Below are 18566 nucleotides of genomic sequence, written 5' to 3'. Positions count from 1 at the left end.
GGGGGCAGCAAACAGTCGTGACAACACGAACGTCAACCACGGTCCGTGTTTCTGGGAAATATTTTACCGCTTTAATAAATCTGTATGTTCTTATTCAGAAGCGCTTTGTGTTTATCAGGAGAGACCGACTGATAAAAGAGGACAAAACATTCTGGATTCGTTCAGAAAAGATTCAGGAAAAAAACAAAAGAAACAGACGGAGCTGCGGTTACCATGGAGACGGAGAATGTAGGTGTCCGTGCAGATGCCTGTTTCAAACCGAGATCCGTCAACAAACCGCCCTGTTTTCAGTGTGTATCTCAGCTCCTATAATACATCCTGGATCAAAGTCCGACAGAAATGGACCCGACGTGCATCGTGATCGATTCTGCGCATGCCCAGTTCATCTGAAACCATCCTCCAGTTTGTTTAGTGTGTTTTAAAGAAGAGAAGAAGTGCGGACACCATGAACGAAGTGGATTATCTTCAACAGCACCAAACTGAAAGTGTGTCTGTTGCAGAGAAACTGGAGATGAACCGCCTCGGTGTCCATCAGCCGCAGGATATTGTTGTAAACCAAACCGCTGGTAAGAAGAACCACAGATTTAATGTGGAGTGTTTCTCCAGGAGGAAACGGCTCACTGCTAGCTTGTTGTAGGGGGGCTGGAAAAAACAACAACGATCCACATAACAACGGAGATTCTCATCTCATCTCAATATATTCAGGAAGGACAGAAAATAGATTTGATTAATAACGTTTTTTTTGTTTTTTTTAATAAATTTATTTTGACAGTTTGAAAAAAACGGAAATGAACAGTAAGGGTCCAGCTCTTATAGAAATACACATTTATAGCAGTTTGAGACACATACGTCTAAAAATGGACATTAACTTGTATTAATTTTCCGTTTTGGAGATAACTATAATGAATAATAAATAAATAAGTCTTCACTGAGAAGTCAGTTAAACATTCAAGGACAAATTAGTTTATTGTGTTGGATTTTTTTGTGTTCAGACTGATAATAAATCTACGAGATATTTTTAAACTACCACTGACAGTTCTGTAGAAAATACTTCATCTGAAGTTGTTCCATCATGTACATGTGTGTGTTTCAGTGTTGTCTCCAGATGTGCAGCAGCTGGTGGTGATTAAAGAAGAGGTTCCCCATGAATGGAGCCCCAGTCTGGACCAGCAGGACCCAGAGCTCCTCCACATAAAGGAGGAAGAGGAGGAACTGTGGAGCAGTCAGGAGGAAGAGCAGCTTCACGGGCCGGAGGAGGATATCACCAGGTTCCCGTTCACTGCTGTTCCTGTGAAGAGTGAAGATGACGAAGAGAAACCTCAGTCCTCACATCTTCATCAGAGACAAACTGAAGACGACGGAGAGACAACGGTGAAAACAGAAAGTGATGGAGAGGACTGTGGAGGACCAGAACCAGCCAGGAACACACATCCAAACAGTCCTTTACTAACTCACACTGATGGAAAGGTGTTTGAGACTGATGTTAGTGTTGATGATGATGATGATGATGAAGATGATGATGAAGATGAGTGGCAGGAACCTTTATCAGATTCTGGATCTGAAACCGAAGACTGTGACGATGGTTGGAAGGAGAGCGGGACGCCTGAGTCTGGTGGAAACACTGATGTGGGCAAAAAATCCTTCGGTTGCTCCGAGTGTCATAAACAGTTTGTCCACAAGAGGTCGCTGCAGAGACACGTGCGAGCTCATTCGGAAAAACATTGCTCCGGCGGTTTAGTGAAGAACAAATATTTCACGGTGAAGCAAAACGCAGATTCGCACGCGAGAGAGAAAACGTTCGTCTGTAATATTTGCAGCAGAGAGTTTACGAAGAAGAACTACGCGAGGCGACACGTCAAAGTCCACACGGGGGAGAAACCGTTCGCCTGCGACGAGTGCGGCAAGCGATTTGGCGAGCAGCGAGATCTCCGGACGCACGTGAGAATCCACACGGGGGAGAAACCCTTCAGCTGCGGCTACTGCGGGAAAAGATTCAGCCAGCAGACGGACTTGAAGACGCACACGCGCGTCCACACGGGCGAGAAACCGTTCGAGTGCGACAGCTGTGGGAAAGGATTCAGGAAACAGTGCAATCTGACGGCGCACGTGAGGGTGCACACGGGAGAGAAGCCGTTCAGCTGCGAGTATTGCGGTCAAAATTTCAACCAGAAGACGCATCTGAAGACACACGTCAGAGTCCACACGGGAGAGAAATCGTTCCACTGCGACGTCTGCGGTAAAGGATTCAGAGATCAGTTCAACCTGAAACGTCACATGACCTTTCACACGGGAGATAAACCGTTCAGTTGTGACGATTGCGGTCAAAGATTTGCACTGCAGGGAAATTTAAAGACGCACATGAGAGTCCACACGGGACACAAACCGTTCGGCTGCGACGACTGCGGAAAAAGATTCAGCCAGCAGACAAATCTAAAGAAACACATCCGAGTTCACACGGGGGAGAAACCGTTCGGCTGCGATGACTGCGGCAAAAGATTCAACCGAAAGACAAATCTTAAGAAGCACGTGAAAGTCCACACGGGGGAAAAGTCATTTGGTTGCGACGTTTGCGGTAAAGGATTCACGGGGCAAATCGACCTGAAGAGACACAGTCGAGTTCACACGGGAGAGAAACCGTTCGGCTGTGACGACTGCGGGAAAACGTTTAACCAAAAGACGCATCTTCAGAGACACTCGAAAGTCCACACGTTATAAAAAACTAACGGGGTTGGTTGTGAAAGGGAATTGTGTGGAGGAAGGAAGCAGATTTTATTGACTTGTATTGTTTCGTTTTGCTTCATTTTCATCTTTCTCTTGTCTATTATCTTTCTGTTGTGAATACTTCAAAGAGTTAAAAAAAAAAAAGTGCTTTGTTTCTTTCTTTTTATTGCTGGACATCGTAGTTTCTGACTGTGCATCATGTCCAATCATCAATGAACATATGAAGCCTCCAGTTCAGATTCTGTCCGTCACCATCTTTGCTAATTCAGAGTGGTATGGAGCAGGAAGTGACCATATTTGGACGAGCTGGGGGAGGAGCCAGCGGTGGATCTGACCGATCTGATTGGAAACCTGACGATACTACGTCCCGCCCACCGATAGCTGTAACCTGACTGCACCACAGGCCTGTCAATCAAACAGACACGCCCCCAAAAACAGGTCTTCTTGAATCTTCTTTTCTAATGAATGAGGGATTATTTTCAGATGGACCTCCAGAAAACTAATAAGAAGGAGTGACTTTAGCTAACAACACCGAGATAACTGATGGACACATTTTATTCACTTTGGATTTGATGAGAGAAGTTGAATGGGAGTCTATGGAGCCGGAGGCTTTTTGGAGCCGACCTCTAGTGGCACTCGCTGGTATTGCAGTTTAAGGCGCGTCTGCATTGGAACCATTTTTCAGAGCCGGAAGCTACGAACATTTTTATAAACAGTCTGTGGTCACGTCCCATAAGATTATTGCAGCTCATCGTCTTGACACTTTTCACCTGCAACAGCTCGCTAACATGACTCGTTCTCTTCAGTCCCGGCTTCCATCAGTTACTTTAACTTTTCTACAAACTCGGGTTTACGCTCCTAAATCTTACAAGGTAGAGAGAGACATTGATCTAAGCAGTAAATATTCCTGCTGTCCTCCGAATGTGACAAACCAGTAGCAATACTTTAGCTGCAGTGCACAAATTCTCCTGTCTCGAAACACGTCCATCAGTGAATTATTATTTTTTGTTAAGAACCTGAGATGCTTTCTGGAAAAAGCTTAATCGAGAAAAACTGCAGTCCATCCGCTGAATCACTCTCTGAACAGGGTAAAAATCTATTAATATTGCCTGCACAGATTTCTCATTCTTTCCTTTTGAATGTTAAAATTTCTAAAACGCAGAAAAAAATTGTTTCCTCTCTTTTAACACATGATGATTAACCAATATCTGAATCCTGGTTCACCAATTATTATTATTTTTACTATTAATATTATTATTATTATCATTATCAAACGTTCAAATTGGTCACCATGTTTTGAATGCATATTGACATCATTTATTGTGTTGTCAGTTTTCACATCGGCCAAGAGGGGGCAGCAAACAGTCGTGACAACACGAACGTCAACCACGGTCCGTGTTTCTGGGAAATATTTTACCGCTTTAATAAATCTGTATGTTCTTATTCAGAAGCGCTTTGTGTTTATCAGGAGAGACCGACTGATAAAAGAGGACAAAACATTCTGGATTCGTTCAGAAAAGATTCAGGAAAAAAACAAAAGAAACAGACGGAGCTGCGGTTACCATGGAGACGGAGAATGTAGGTGTCCGTGCAGATGCCTGTTTCAAACCGAGCTCCGTCAACAAACCGCCCTGTTTTCAGTGTGTATCTCAGCTCCTATAATACATCCTGGATCAAAGTCCGACAGAAATGGACCCGACGTGCATCGTGATCGATTCTGCGCATGCCCAGTTCATCTGAAACCATCCTCCAGTTTGTTTAGTGTGTTTTAAAGAAGAGAAGAAGTGCGGACACCATGAACGAAGTGGATTATCTTCAACAGCACCAAACTGAAAGTGTGTCTGTTGCAGAGAAACTGGAGATGAACCGCCTCGGTGTCCATCAGCCGCAGGATATTGTTGTAAACCAAACCGCTGGTAAGAAGAACCACAGATTTAATGTGGAGTGTTTCTCCAGGAGGAAACGGCTCACTGCTAGCTTGTTGTAGGGGGGCTGGAAAAAACAACAACGATCCACATAACAACGGAGATTCTCATCTCATCTCAATATATTCAGGAAGGACAGAAAATAGATTTGATTAATAACGGTTTTTTTTTTTTTAATAAATTTATTTTGACAGTTTGAAAAAAACGGAAATGAACAGTAAGGGTCCAGCTCTTATAGAAATACACATTTATAGCAGTTTGAGACACATACGTCTAAAAATGGACATTAACTTGTATTAATTTTCCGTTTTGGAGATAACTATAATGAATAATAAATAAATAAGTCTTCACTGAGAAGTCAGTTAAACATTCAAGGACAAATTAGTTTATTGTGTTGGATTTTTTTGTGTTCAGACTGATAATAAATCTACGAGATATTTTTAAACTACCACTGACAGTTCTGTAGAAAATACTTCATCTGAAGTTGTTCCATCATGTACATGTGTGTGTGTTTCAGTGTTGTCTCCAGATGTGCAGCAGCTGGTGGTGATTAAAGAAGAGGTTCCCCATGAATGGAGCCCCAGTCTGGACCAGCAGGACCCAGAGCTCCTCCACATAAAGGAGGAAGAGGAGGAACTGTGGAGCAGTCAGGAGGAAGAGCAGCTTCACGGGCCGGAGGAGGATATCACCAGGTTCCCGTTCACTGCTGTTCCTGTGAAGAGTGAAGATGACGAAGAGAAACCTCAGTCCTCACATCTTCATCAGAGACAAACTGAAGACGACGGAGAGACAACGGTGAAAACAGAAAGTGATGGAGAGGACTGTGGAGGACCAGAACCAGCCAGGAACACACATCCAAACAGTCCTTTACTAACTCACACTGATGGAAAGGTGTTTGAGACTGATGTTAGTGTTGATGATGATGATGATGATGAAGATGATGATGAAGATGAGTGGCAGGAACCTTTATCAGATTCTGGATCTGAAACCGAAGACTGTGACGATGGTTGGAAGGAGAGCGGGACGCCTGAGTCTGGTGGAAACACTGATGTGGGCAAAAAATCCTTCGGTTGCTCCGAGTGTCATAAACAGTTTGTCCACAAGAGGTCGCTGCAGAGACACGTGCGAGCTCATTCGGAAAAACATTGCTCCGGTGGTTTAGTGAAGAACAAATATTTCACGGTGAAGCAAAACGCAGATTCGCACGCGAGAGAGAAAACGTTCGTCTGTAATATTTGCAGCAGAGAGTTTACGAAGAAGAACTACGCCAGGCGACACGTCAAAGTCCACACGGGGGAGAAACCGTTCGCCTGCGACGAGTGCGGCAAGCGATTTGGCGAGCAGCGAGATCTCCGGACGCACGTGAGAATCCACACGGGGGAGAAACCCTTCAGCTGCGGCTACTGCGGGAAAAGATTCAGCCAGCAGACGGACTTGAAGACGCACACGCGCGTCCACACGGGCGAGAAACCGTTCGAGTGCGACGACTGCGGGAAACGGTTCAACCAGAAGACGCACCTGCACCGACACCGGAGGGTTCACACGGGGGAGAAACCCTTCGTCTGCCACTTCTGCGGTCAAACGTTCACGAGCCAGAACAGCGTGAGGAGACACACGCGCGTCCACACGGGCGAGAAGCCGTTCTGCTGCGACCATTGTGGGAAGAGATTCACCCAGAAGGCGCATCTTCAGCGACACGGCAGAGTTCACACATGAACGCTTGAACGACATCGGACTTGTCTTAAGTTTTTATCATCGTGCTTCGGTTGTTCGTTCTCTTGTGGATGACATTAAAAGTAAACAAACAAAAAACAAGTGTCTTTGTTGTCTGGTTTTCTTTCTGCTGGATTTAAATAAACCTGTTAGTCATAGTTAGTTTGGATTAAAACAGACACGGACCCAAACTGGGTTCTATCTTTGTTTTTACGTTGTTTTTTTTGTGTGTTTTATGTAAATTAGTCAAAAAATAACAATTAACATCATAATTTAAGTCATCGTATCCATCCATGACCCTTACTTTGAAAGTACTTACCGGAAGTAGTCGTATCCAGCCGCGTCATTCGGTGGTTACGATGGAGACGGAGAATGTAGGTGTCCGTGCAGATGCCTGTTTCAAACCGAGATCCGTCAACAAACCGCCCTGTTTTCAGTGTGTATCTCAGCTCCTATAATACATCCTGGATCAAAGTCCGACAGAAATGGACCCGACGTGCATCGTGATCGATTCTGCGCATGCCCAGTTCATCTGAAACCATCCTCCAGTTTGTTTAGTGTGTTTTAAAGAAGAGAAGAAGTGCGGACACCATGAACGAAGTGGATTATCTTCAACAGCACCAAACTGAAAGTGTGTCTGTTGCAGAGAAACTGGAGATGAACCGCCTCGGTGTCCATCAGCCGCAGGATATTGTTGTAAACCAAACCGCTGGTAAGAAGAACCACAGATTTAATGTGGAGTGTTTCTCCAGGAGGAAACGGCTCACTGCTAGCTTGTTGTAGGGGGGCTGGAAAAAACAACAACGATCCACATAACAACGGAGATTCTCATCTCATCTCAATATATTCAGAAATATTAAAACCCGTTTTTTATTTATTTTATTTTATTACTAACAGTAATCAATAACGGTGTGTTGTCGGAATCAAAGAGGTGGAACTCATCACAGTGCAGCACCCGGACGGTTTACGGCGGGCACACGTGAAATTTAGTTTGTAGTTCGTCTTAAAAAAAATAAAAGACAAACGTTCGGCTGCAGGTAGGATTCAACGACTTAATAAATGAATGAAAATAAATGTGAAATAGAATTAAAAGCAAAACATTTTTATTGATTCAACAAATAGTTTGAATCACAACAACACGAGGAGATTTTACCAAAGACTGAGATTTTTATGTCTTTCTGTTATTTGACAAACATGTTTCCAGAATCTCTCCAACAGGATCACTGAACATGAAATGAATCATCAAACATGAACAATAAGATATTTTAGGAGAAATCAGTCCAAAGTAGTCGTGTCAGCTCAGCAGCTGTATGATGGAGTTCCTGCTGCCTGAAGTCCGACTCAGCTGATCTGAGGAACGTTGTGTAAAAGTGCTGGAGTTTAGTTCTCTAATATAATGAACCACTGGAGTTACACATGTTCTTAATAAGAGAGTTTTAATTCACATTAAATATTACTGAAGATCAGAATATACGTCAAGTCACAGTTGTCCATCATGTACATGTGTGTGTGTTTCAGTGTTACCTCCAGATGTGCAGCAGCTGGTGGTGATTAAAGAAGAGGTTCCCCATGAATGGAGCCCCAGTCTGGACCAGCAGGACCCAGAGCTCCTCCACATAAAGGAGGAAGAGGAGGAACTGTGGAGCAGTCAGGAGGAAGAGCAGCTTCACGGGCCGGAGGAGGATATCACCAGGTTCCCGTTCACTGCTGTTCCTGTGAAGAGTGAAGATGACGAAGAGAAACCTCAGTCCTCACATCTTCATCAGAGACAAACTGAAGACGACGGAGAGACAACGGTGAAAACAGAAAGTGATGGAGAGGACTGTGGAGGACCAGAACCAGCCAGGAACACACATCCAAACAGTCCTTTACTAACTCACACTGATGGAAAGGTGTTTGAGACTGATGTTAGTGTTGATGATGATGATGAAGAGGAGGAGTGGCAGGAGCCCTTCACAGTTCCTGAAATTGAAGAGAGAGACGGCAGTTTGAAGCAGATCAGAGCACCTGATTCTGAACTTGGTCATGATGTTTGTGCTGAAAGATTTCGACCGTTCGGTTGTGATGTTTGCGGGAAAAGATTTTTCCAAAAGCCGCATCTTAAGACGCACATGAGAGTCCACACGGGAGAGAAACCGTTTGTTTGCAAAAATTGTGGTAAAAGATTTTACCAAAAGGCGCATCTTGAGACGCACATGAGAGTCCACACGGGAGAGCGACCGTTCGGTTGCAAAATTTGTGATAAAAGATTTAGAAATCAGGGAAATCTGAACACTCACATCAGAGTCCACACGGGAGAGAAACCGTTCGGTTGTGATCATTGCGGGAAAAGATTTCGCCAACATGCCGACCTGCAGAAACACGTTAGAGTCCACACTGGCGAGAGGCCGTTCAGTTGCAGCGTCTGCGGTAGAAGATTTACAGAAAAGGGAGTTCTGAAGAAACACATGAGGGGCCATTCGGGGGAGAAGCCCATCAGCTGTGATGTTTGTGGGAAAAGATTTAACCACCAGGGAGATCTGAAGACGCATATCAGAGTCCACACTGGAGAGACGCCGTTTGACTGTTACGTTTGTGGGAAAAGATTTCGATACGACTGGAATCTGAAGACGCACATGAGAGTTCACACGGGCGACAAACCGTTCAGCTGCAACGACTGCGGCAAAAGATTTAACCGGAAGACGAGTCTTAAAGCGCACATGGTGGTTCACACGGGAGAGAAACCGTTCGGCTGCAACGATTGTGGTAAAAGATTCAGTCAGCAGGGAAATCTGAGGATGCACAGCAGAATCCACACGGGAGAGAAACCCTTTCACTGTGGTGTTTGTGGGAAAAGTTTTGCACGACAGGGAGATCTGAAGATGCACATGAGGATCCACAAAGGAGAAAAACTGTTTGATTCTGACGATCGCGGTAAAAGATTGGACCCAAAGACGCATCTGAAGTCACAGGACCCAGAGCTCCTCCACATAAAGGAGGAAGAGGAGGAACTGTGGAGCAGTCAGGAGGAAGAGCAGCTTCACGGGCCGGAGGAGGATATCACCAGGTTCCCGTTCACTGCTGTTCCTGTGAAGAGTGAAGATGACGAAGAGAAACCTCAGTCCTCACATCTTCATCAGAGACGAACTGAAGACGACGGAGAGACAACGGTGAAAACAGAAAGTGATGGAGAGGACTGTGGAGGACCAGAACCAGCCAGGAACACACATCCAAACAGTCCTTTACTAACTCACACTGATGGAAAGGCTTCGGACTCTTCTGAGACTGAAGTCAGTCATGAGGATGATGAAGATGATGAGGAAGAGGAGGAGGATTGGCAGGAACCTTTGTCAGGTTCTGGATCTGAAACTGAAGACAGTGACTGGGCACCTGAGCCGGGTGTGGATACTTCCTCTTCCAGCTGTTTAGTTAATAAAAAAAGTTTTAAAGTAAAGAAAAGTGTAGATTCACACATCAGAGTCCAGACAGGAGAGAAACCGTTCAGCTGTGACGTCTGTGGGAAAAGATTTGGACAAAAACAAAATCTGAAGACACACCTGCGAGTTCACACGGGGGAGAAACCCTTCCGCTGCGATGCTTGTGGAAAAAGCTTCGGGCACCACTACAGTTTCAAGGCACACATGAGAACCCATACGGGAGAGAGACCGTTCACTTGTGCTGTTTGCGGCGAAAGATTCACGCAACAGCAAAATCTCACGAGACACACGAGGGTTCACACGGGAGAGAAACCCTTCGGCTGCGATGTTTGCGCGAAAAGATTCACACAGCAGGGCGATCTGAAGAGACACATGACAGTCCACACGAGGGAGAAATCATTCGTCTGCGATCTTTGTGGGAAAGAGTTTTACCAGAAAAAACACTTTAAGGCGCACATGAGAGTTCACAGAGGAGACAAACTGTTTGGTTGCGACGTTTGTGGCAAAACGTTCAACAGGAAGGCGCACGTTGTGACGCACAGACGAATCCACACGGGAGAGAAACCGTTCGGATGTGACGTGTGCGGGAAGAAATTCAACAGGAAGACGCATCTGAAAACACACACGAGAGTCCACACGGGAGAGAAACCGTACGACTGCGATCTGTGCGGGAAAAAGTTTGTGCACCAACACGATCTGAAGATTCACATCGGCGTCCACACCGGAGAGAAACAGTTCGTTTGTGGCATTTGTGGGAAAAGTTTTACGCAACAGGGAAGTCTGAAGAGACACATGGGCGTCCACACGGGAGAGAAACCGTTCGCTTGTGCTGTTTGTTATAAAACTTTTACTCAACAGGGAAGTCTGAACCGACACATGAGAACTCACGCAGAGTAGAAGCTGCAGGTTTTATTGTGAAGGATGAATCATTTACACGTTTAATAGTTCTTTTCTGTGCAAAAATGTCAAAAAAAAAAAAAAAATTCTATCTATCTCATAAATATTGTTGAGTTGTTTCCAAATGTTCAAACCCAGAGGAATCAGTAAAAGATAACAGTCTGTTTCAATAAGGTACTTGTCAATTGTGTCAAATCCACCAAACCATGCCTCTACTAGCTGTAACTTCTCGGAGACGCTACGCGCTGGCTAGTGGAGCTGTAGCTAACCACAGCAGCTAACGACTAGCTTTTCTTTAACTGCTAAACTAAAGATCAATTTTCATTTCTAATGAAAATTAACAATGACGTAAACTCCCATCATCCCAAGCGACTGCACAACTTAATCAAACTCCATCTTTTGTTACTGTTGTGATTGAGAGGCCCCTAGTGGCAGAAAATACACACTACTGGTGCCATGATGTCCTGGCATTAATGATAACTGTTATCTTAAACATGGATTATTGATATTGTGAACAGTCCAGCGAATCTATTTGGTTTACACTCCAATGACTGTGACTCAAAACCTCAAAACGTGCCCACAGTGGGGAGGCGGTATATTTACCTACAACAATAATGATCTACTCTTAGAAGGATCTTAGAAATTGATCATTCAGCTATTTCTAATGAAATTCATATTGAATAAAAATAATTATAAAATTATGAATTGTTTACTCCATTTATTTGTTTCATAGCAAGCAGTACTCAGTGTGAAGTAGTAATCGTGCCTCCTACTATCAGTGCAGGTATAAAACCATATCTCTCCTGACAGCATTATTATTTTGTTCAATAGATATTGTGACAACATTGTTGTCATGAATTCTTTGGCCACAATGATCGTGTAATAAAAATCTGTGTGTTGGTGACAGACGGCTCTCTGACTCTGTAGTCGACCTTCTCCTCACCAGACGGGAGCTACCTCTGAATTCAGAATATTTTGACACCTTGAATGAATTTTTATGATCTTTGTTAGAATTTTTGAATCTGTACATAAGTTCATAACTTACTATGCAAGATATTTTTTTATTGAAATTTTTTTAAATAATTCTTTATATGGCAAACTTGTAATCAGAATTATTCTTTCTTTACTAAATACATCAAAATGAAAGGCTATGACTGGACTTGTTTTGTATTGGGGTTGGATTATTTACAGGTCTATTTATCCATACCAGGTGGGAATAAAGCTCATGATATCTACCAAGGGAGGTCCGTGGAGAGCAACAAGAGACCCAGAACGTTGTACCCGCAAGGAGGCCATGGGAAAAGCGACGGATGGTGAAGGTCCTTTTTTCAGGCCACAATATTCTGAATGTTCCAGATGGCTGGAGGAACCATGTGTGTGTGTACTGTATTCTACATGTTAGGAAAATCTAGTAATACCTCACCCACTGAGAGGCAGCCTGAGTGAGACTAAATCTATTTACCACTTTATCAGCCAAAACTTCAATGAAAGACCAACTCAGTTACTTTAGCATTGGATTTTTATAAAAATACAAAAATGTTCCATGAAGCATTTTGCAGTTCAAAGTAGATTTCTCTTTTCCCAAAAGGTTTCTCACTTGTTTGTCGTGACGTGGTCGAAGGCGGCGTCCAAAGATGAAACCAAACCCAGGAACTTTGGTTGGACTGCGGTGTGAGCAGTCTAGTTTTATTTAAGGCTATTCAGTTTGTATGATATGGAAATAAAATCTCAGTCGAATCAAGAAAAAGGAAAAGCAAAAGAAAAGGATCCTTCTGCATCTCCTTTTGATACAGGTGAACATGATACACACTTTTTTTCTTTTACTGAAATCAGATGCAAATACACATTTTTCAGAACAATAAGCAGGATGATGGTTTCTCCATTAATGTGATTTAGTCATATTGCTCAATTATTCATCAATGTAGCCTCAGATTACTGTCAATGATGAAAACCTCAGTAATTTAATTAATGTCACTCGCAGTGTAATTAACTAAATGTACCAATTAATTGCACTATAATAACAAAATGTAAAAAACTGACAAAACACCAGCGACAGTTAACATGGTGTTGAAGGTATCTCCTGTGCCCCAGGGCATGCTGGGAAGCCATCAGATGAGCCTCCACCTGGGGACCTACATAATATTAAGACTCTTGGAGTTTAGCTGCAGTTCAGATAAAACCTTTGATCTTCTTCACAGGAATCAGGTAAGATTTCCTCTCCGCTGCATTTTAAAACTGGAGCGGTTCCAGTCAGGTGCTGACGGACAAACAGCCCTCATGTCTTTTCAGATTTCCTCATCACGCCGAACGGTTTCGTCCCTGTGTGTTTTTTCTTGTGCTTCTGCAGACTTCCCGCTTGTGTAAATTGTTTCCCACAAAAGTCGCAGCCGAACGGTTTCTCTCCGGTGTGAACTATCTTGTGCTTCTTCAGACTCACGTCTTGCGTGAACTTTTTACCGCACACGTCGCAGCTGAACGGTTTCTCTCCAGTGTGAACTCTCTTGTGCTTCTTCAAACATCCCTCTTGTGTGAACTGTTTGCCGCAGAAATCGCAGCTGAACGGTTTTTCCCCCGTGTGGAGGCTCTTGTGTCTCCTCAGACTTCCCCGTCGGTTAAATTTCTTCCCGCACTGCTCGCAGCTGAACGGTTTCTCTCCCGTGTGGATCCTCGTGTGCGTGTTCAAACTGTCCTGTCGTGTAAATCTTTGACCGCAGTCGTCGCAGCCGTACGGTTTCTCTCCCGTGTGGACTATCATGTGCTCCTTCAGATTTCTTTGCTGTTTGAATCTTCGCCCGCAAACGTCGCAGCCGAACAGCCTCACCGCCGTGTGGATTCCCATGTGCGTCTTCACATTTCTGTGTTGTCTAAATCTCTTCCCGCACACCTCGCAGCTGAACGGTCTCTCCCCGGTGTGGATCCTCTCGTGCTCTCTCAGATTTCTGTGTTGTTTGAATGTTTGTCTGCAAACATCACATTCGAGTGGTTTCTTCCCTGTCGGGACTCTCATCTGGCAATCAACACTTTTTTTATTATCCAGGCAGCTGGCAGAACATTTTCCTGAGTGACGTGTCGTGTGTATCTGAAGAGACCGCTTGTAAATAAATAGTTTACCACACTCAGAGCAGCTAAAGGTTTTTTGGACAGAGCTACATCCAACATCCGACTCAGGCGTCCCGCTCTCCTTCCAACCATCGTCACTGTCTTCAGTTTCAGATGCACAATCTGACAAAGGTTCCTGCAAATCTTCATCATCATCATCATCATCATCATCAACACTAACATCAGTCTCAAACACCTTTCCTTCAGTGTGAGTTAGTAAAGGACTGTTTGGATGTGTGTTCCTGGCTGGTTCTGGTCCTCCACAGTCCTCTCCATCACTTTCTGTTTTCACCGTTGTCTCTCCGTCGTCTTCAGTTTGTCTCTGATGAAGATGTGAGGACTGAGGTTTCTCTTCGTCATCTTCACTCTTCACAGGAACAGCAGTGAACGGGAACCTGGTGATATCCTCCTCCGGCCCGTGAAGCTGCTCTTCCTCCTGACTGCTCCGCAGTTCCTCCTCTTCCTCCTTTATGTGGAGGAGCTCTGGGTCCTGCTGGTCCAGACTGGGGCTCCATTCATGGGGAACCTCTTCTTTAATCACCACCAGCTGCTGCACATCTGGAGGTAACACTGAAACACACATATGTAAACTGTGTTAGTTTTGAGAGGGGTGGGAATATTTCTCAGCTATAACGTGCTGATTTTTGGACTCGGGGTTTTTAGAGGTGAAACATGTTTAATGAGTGTGTACCTTCTCCTCTGCTGACACACGGCCCTCCACACTGGGTCGGCTCGTCTCCGTGTGCTGCGGAGCGGCTTCGGAGGACGGCCCTCTGCAGGTCGGGGATGTAGCCGTAGTCCTTGTCCACCTTCACCGCGTACAGAATCCACCTCTGTGACTTCCTGTTGAACAGCTTCCGATATCTAAAGTAAAAATTACAACACGAGTGCATCGCTGCGCTGCGTTCAGGAACACCCGCCGTACCATTTCATACACTTTTCTGTTTTTGTGGGTATTCTGTTGTTAATTCTAAGAACTTACTCGACGGAGCCGTCGGCTCGTCGTCTCTCCGGTCGGTGGACGTGATGGTTGTAGTCCAAACCGGCCAGCAGGGTGCGAGCTGAATAAACAGGCGGGGTGAAGCTGAATCTCTCGCCGGCGTACATCAGCACGTGGTTGTGGAACGACTCCAGTTCTGCTGTCGACCTAAACACCGTTAAAACCGAGTGTTACTTCACGTTCCGTCGTCCTGCGTGTAAAACGCACGCCGACGCAGCGCACCTGAAGCCGAGGCGCTTCTGAACGCGCCGCAGCCAGCGCGGATCCAGAACGATCTCCGTCAGCACTCGGTGCGCTGCCGATCCCGTCTCCATCAACTCCTCGTCCCCGTCGTCGTGGCGACAGGCGCCGAGAGCCCACTCGCGTTCTCCCGTGACGTGATGGAGAACGCCGGCCCACGTGTCCTGCGAGAACAAGAACACATCTGCAGCGTTCCTACGAACCAACAGCTGAAATCTGCAGCTCAATAAATGATTCTTCAAGGCAGGATTTTCCAACTTTGTTTTCCTCTGAGAGCTCCTCATGTTTTTAAACATTTATTCACATAGCTGAACTCCATCCAAACCACCTGAACAAGCGTCTGTCATGTGAACAATAACACATTAATACTCTTCACACACATTTTGCTTAAATTCAACAGCGTGTGCATATTTTATTTTTGTATGAATTTCTTTGTTATTAATTGACAACTCGTCGGTGGCCAAACTGGTTTGAAAACATTTCAAAGTAATCGTTCTAATATAAGATTTATTTTAATAAAATCCAGTGTTTCCTCTTTGATTGGGACCCACTGGCCCCCCTGAGAGAAACAAAACTGTACTTTTATTTTGAAAGGTCGCAATGCTTTATAGCTCCGCCCCCCCTTTGTTGAGGTCGAAGCAGACTACTCAAAAACATCGTCGAGCTTCAGGTTGGAGAATCTGATTTCACAGAGTACTTACGATGAAATCCTCGTAGCTTTTGGCCACTTTGGCGCAAAACCAAAAGTGGTTACAGACGTCTTTGTTCCAGCGGAGTAAAACGGAGCATCCGTCCCGCTGACCCGCCTACAGACGGGGCGAAATGTAAAAACAATCAACAATTATGGAGGTAAATATCACAGATTAGAGGAGCATCGACATTAAATCACCTCGTGGATCTTCTTTCCGAGTTCTCTCAGGCCGTCCCGCATGTCGAGGCTGTGACGGACTCCGCACGACTTGTAGATGCCGCTGGCTGCGAATAAAAAGAGACGTATGAGATCGGACGTCTGCGTCGCTCCCGCAAACCTCAAACCCGAGACGAATCCGTTTACTGAAGAGCGAAGATATTCTGCCGCGAGCGTCGGTGCATATTTCACTCAGATTCTTCATCTCCTCACGAAGTGCATCGAAAGTCCGGATGAAGGCCTCCGTCTCCATGGCGATGCCGTTCTGCGCCGTCTCCCGTTTGTCCACCGTCACCATGGAGACGACCTGTTTGGAGTCCCTCTCCATCAGACTGTACGTGCAGGACTCTCTGAAGCCGTCCGTCCGACCACCTCCTGTAAACAAAATGAAGATATTTTAATTTTGTTGTCCTTCGCGGTCGTCGACGTGACGACGAGCGGCCGAACTCACCGAGGACCTCGACGCTGGCTTTCGGCCGCAGACGGGAAACGATGGCGCCTCTCTTTTCCTCCCAGAGCCGCCGGATGGCGTCCACGCAGCACGCCTCCTGTACGCTGGAGAACGCCGACCTTCCCACCATCCCCGTGTTCATGAACCTGAAGAGCAGCGCCACCTTCGAGTAGTCGTTCCCGGAGAGGACGATGTTCATCGCCAACATGAAGTCACCCAACAGCATCCCACACCGGAGAGACGGCTGAGAGCTCCACCGCCACACCGTGTGGCCGAGGGGACACGCCTGGGGAAATTAGATAAAAAAGTTAAATCTGGCAGGAAATGCCACCTGCACGCGTACATTTTTCAAAATAAAAGCACAGCCGAAGAAGTTCTGCAGACTTCAAAGTTAAAGTTTGACCATTTTTTCCATCCTCAAATTGTTTTTCTTTACGCACACATCTGTGAACATCTGTGAACATCTGTGAACATCTGTGAACCCCTCAAACCGGCCCTGCAACCGACTTTTGAGGACGCAACCCACCAGTTGAGAACCACTGCTGTAAAGGTTGATGTGTCACATCAGGTAGTTCAACTACCTTCAAACAAACGTCTCAAAACTTCTTCACATCTTTTCCAACTTTCAATCAAACAGCCGCTCACACGGTTGAAATACTTTTCAAGACGACACGGTGAAATAAACACCGACCCACTCGATGATGGCCGCGGTGCCGCTGGATCCGACCGTCACCTGAAACGGTCCGGGAGCCCGGCACTCCGCGAACGTGCACGCCGGGACGGGAAGCAGGAGGAACTCGGCCAGCAGCTTCAGGTTCTGATGATACGCGACGGACGCCGGCTCGTCGACGACGTCGCCGTCGCTCGGAGCCCGAAGCCTCTCGGACCGCCGAGGCGGGTCGACGTCCGAGGAGTCGAACACGGTTTCCTCCACGCTGATGGACGGAAGTGTTTCCAAGGAAACGCTGTGATGGAGAGCACCGCCGGTTCTGTCGGGGGAAAGTACGAGACATTAAAAACAAAGAACTGTCCGACGGCTAAATCGCCGCAGACACCGGAGAAAGTTTGTGACGTACCGAACACACACGGGATGCGAGTGGTCGTCATCACCGGTCTCCTCCGGACACAAGACAGACTCCGCCTCCTCAGCGCGGCACCAGCCGTCTTCAGCCCAGTCAATACTTTACACAGCATTAAGTGATTTAGTCATTTTATTGGGAGCAAATATATAAATATTCACAAACGTATAAACTTACGTGGAATTCCGAAGGTCGTTGAACTCGTCTACGTCGATGATGTCATCACTTAAATCCCGTGACATCACACTGAGGACGATGAAACATCATTAATGTCCAGACCAGAAAAATTCAGCAGGATATAATTCATATTCTCATGTATTCATCAGGAAACGGGAAACTATACCTGGCACTGGGTTGTCGTGGTGACGCGTCCTTAGCATCGTTGTTGTTGTTGGCATCTCCAACATCCGCAACAGACAAGTTCTCATCTCTGAAAATATAAAAATAAAAAAAAATCAATACAGATTTAAAGGTAAAAATGATGGAATAAAAAGAGAGAAGACATCTTCAACAATATAAAAGTCTGTTTGGATTCGTTCTGCTTCCACATGATACCAAACAGACTCACCTGGCAGAGACAGATGCAGCCGAACAGCTGGATGTCGCAGAGTCAGACCGTCTAACCGTCTGCGGTGACGTCACCTTCTCATAACTGAAAAACAGAATAAAAACAAAAAACCATAAAACCACTGGAGGGGAAAATAAAACAAAGTATAAACAGGCTCCGTTGGGATCATGAACCACAACCACAGACCGCCTGTTTCCGGTTTAAACACCTGTGCTCACCTGTCCAGCAGAAGAGCTGCCAGCTCCGAGTCCAGCTCGAGGCCGACGCGCTCGCGCGTTTCTCTCCATCTCCGAGAGGCTTCTCCGATATTAACACACGTTTCATTGCGTTTACTGTCAGACTCTCTTCTGGCTTTTCTCTTTAGAGGGTCCGTCTTCCTCCTTTCGGCTTCTCTTGTACTGCAAGCGGCGGTCGGCGACGCCGGAAGAGCAACTTTAAATACAGCGTTTTCTGCCATTGAATCGGTCAGCTGAAAGGAGCTGCGCGCGCAGCTGCAATTGTGCCACAGCCAATAGGAAGGCGCTATTTCTGAAGTGCGCCGTGATTGGCC

General features: G+C 45.6%; 3 protein-coding genes across 4 annotated transcripts; 2 read left to right on the top strand and 1 right to left on the bottom strand.

Moving 5' to 3' along the window:
• Positions 1 to 122: 122 nt before the first annotated feature.
• Positions 123 to 6442, top strand: LOC138204611 (zinc finger protein 665-like). Its single transcript, XM_069159956.1, has 4 exons — positions 123 to 566; positions 1094 to 2708; positions 5699 to 5802; positions 5860 to 6442. The coding sequence occupies exons 1-4, from the start codon at positions 446 to 448 to the stop codon at positions 6360 to 6362; spliced, it is 2343 nt and encodes a 780-aa protein (XP_069016057.1). The 5' UTR covers positions 123 to 445; the 3' UTR covers positions 6363 to 6442.
• Positions 6443 to 6732: 290 nt separating this feature from the next.
• Positions 6733 to 11741, top strand: LOC138204600 (zinc finger protein 271-like). Its single transcript, XM_069159940.1, has 2 exons — positions 6733 to 7071; positions 7878 to 11741. Exons 1-2 carry the CDS (start codon positions 6951 to 6953, stop codon positions 10670 to 10672), a joined length of 2916 nt encoding a protein of 971 aa, XP_069016041.1. The 5' UTR covers positions 6733 to 6950; the 3' UTR covers positions 10673 to 11741.
• Positions 11742 to 12193: 452 nt separating this feature from the next.
• Positions 12194 to 18474, bottom strand: LOC138204599 (uncharacterized). Of its 2 annotated transcripts, none has more exons than XM_069159938.1 (14): positions 18235 to 18474; positions 18017 to 18100; positions 17792 to 17878; positions 17626 to 17694; positions 17446 to 17550; positions 17061 to 17358; positions 16370 to 16655; positions 16066 to 16293; positions 15901 to 15986; positions 15713 to 15817; positions 14994 to 15175; positions 14754 to 14918; positions 14463 to 14635; positions 12194 to 14341 (listed from the first exon to the last, which is right to left on the bottom strand). In XM_069159938.1, the coding sequence occupies exons 1-14, from the start codon at positions 18471 to 18473 to the stop codon at positions 12948 to 12950; spliced, it is 3501 nt and encodes a 1166-aa protein (XP_069016039.1). In that variant the 5' UTR covers position 18474; the 3' UTR covers positions 12194 to 12947. The 2 variants fall into 2 exon arrangements, with proteins under 2 accessions (XP_069016039.1, XP_069016040.1); XM_069159939.1 differs by having other exon boundaries at positions 17103 to 17358.
• Between the last annotated feature and the right edge of the window lie 92 nt (positions 18475 to 18566).

This window comes from Embiotoca jacksoni, unplaced genomic scaffold (genome assembly GCF_022577435.1).
Source record: "Embiotoca jacksoni isolate LCO1_2020_lvr unplaced genomic scaffold, fEmbJac1.0.p SCAF_26, whole genome shotgun sequence".
In the NCBI taxonomy this organism is placed as follows: domain Eukaryota; kingdom Metazoa; phylum Chordata; class Actinopteri; family Embiotocidae; genus Embiotoca; species Embiotoca jacksoni.
This window is presented reverse-complemented; position numbering and strand designations above follow the sequence as displayed.

Bases quoted from the DNA above. Each gene is read 5' to 3' on its own strand.
- LOC138204611 (XM_069159956.1), top strand. From the start codon at position 446: ATGAACGAAGTGGATTATCTTCAACAGCACCAAACTGAAAGTGTGTCT. The intron at 567-1,093 runs GTAAGAAGAACC...TGTGTGTTTCAG, and splicing joins TGTTGTAAACCAAACCGCTG to TGTTGTCTCCAGATGTGCAG. The intron at 5,803-5,859 runs GTTTAGTGAAGA...CGCACGCGAGAG, and splicing joins GGAAAAACATTGCTCCGGTG to AGAAAACGTTCGTCTGTAAT.
- LOC138204600 (XM_069159940.1), top strand. From the start codon at position 6,951: ATGAACGAAGTGGATTATCTTCAACAGCACCAAACTGAAAGTGTGTCT. The intron at 7,072-7,877 runs GTAAGAAGAACC...TGTGTGTTTCAG, and splicing joins TGTTGTAAACCAAACCGCTG to TGTTACCTCCAGATGTGCAG.
- LOC138204599 (XM_069159938.1), bottom strand. From the start codon at position 18,473: ATGGCAGAAAACGCTGTATTTAAAGTTGCTCTTCCGGCGTCGCCGACC. The intron at 16,656-17,060 runs GTCGGTGTTTAT...TAATTTCCCCAG, and splicing joins CCGCGGCCATCATCGAGTGG to GCGTGTCCCCTCGGCCACAC. The intron at 15,987-16,065 runs GTAAACGGATTC...TTTTATTCGCAG, and splicing joins CAGAATATCTTCGCTCTTCA to CCAGCGGCATCTACAAGTCG.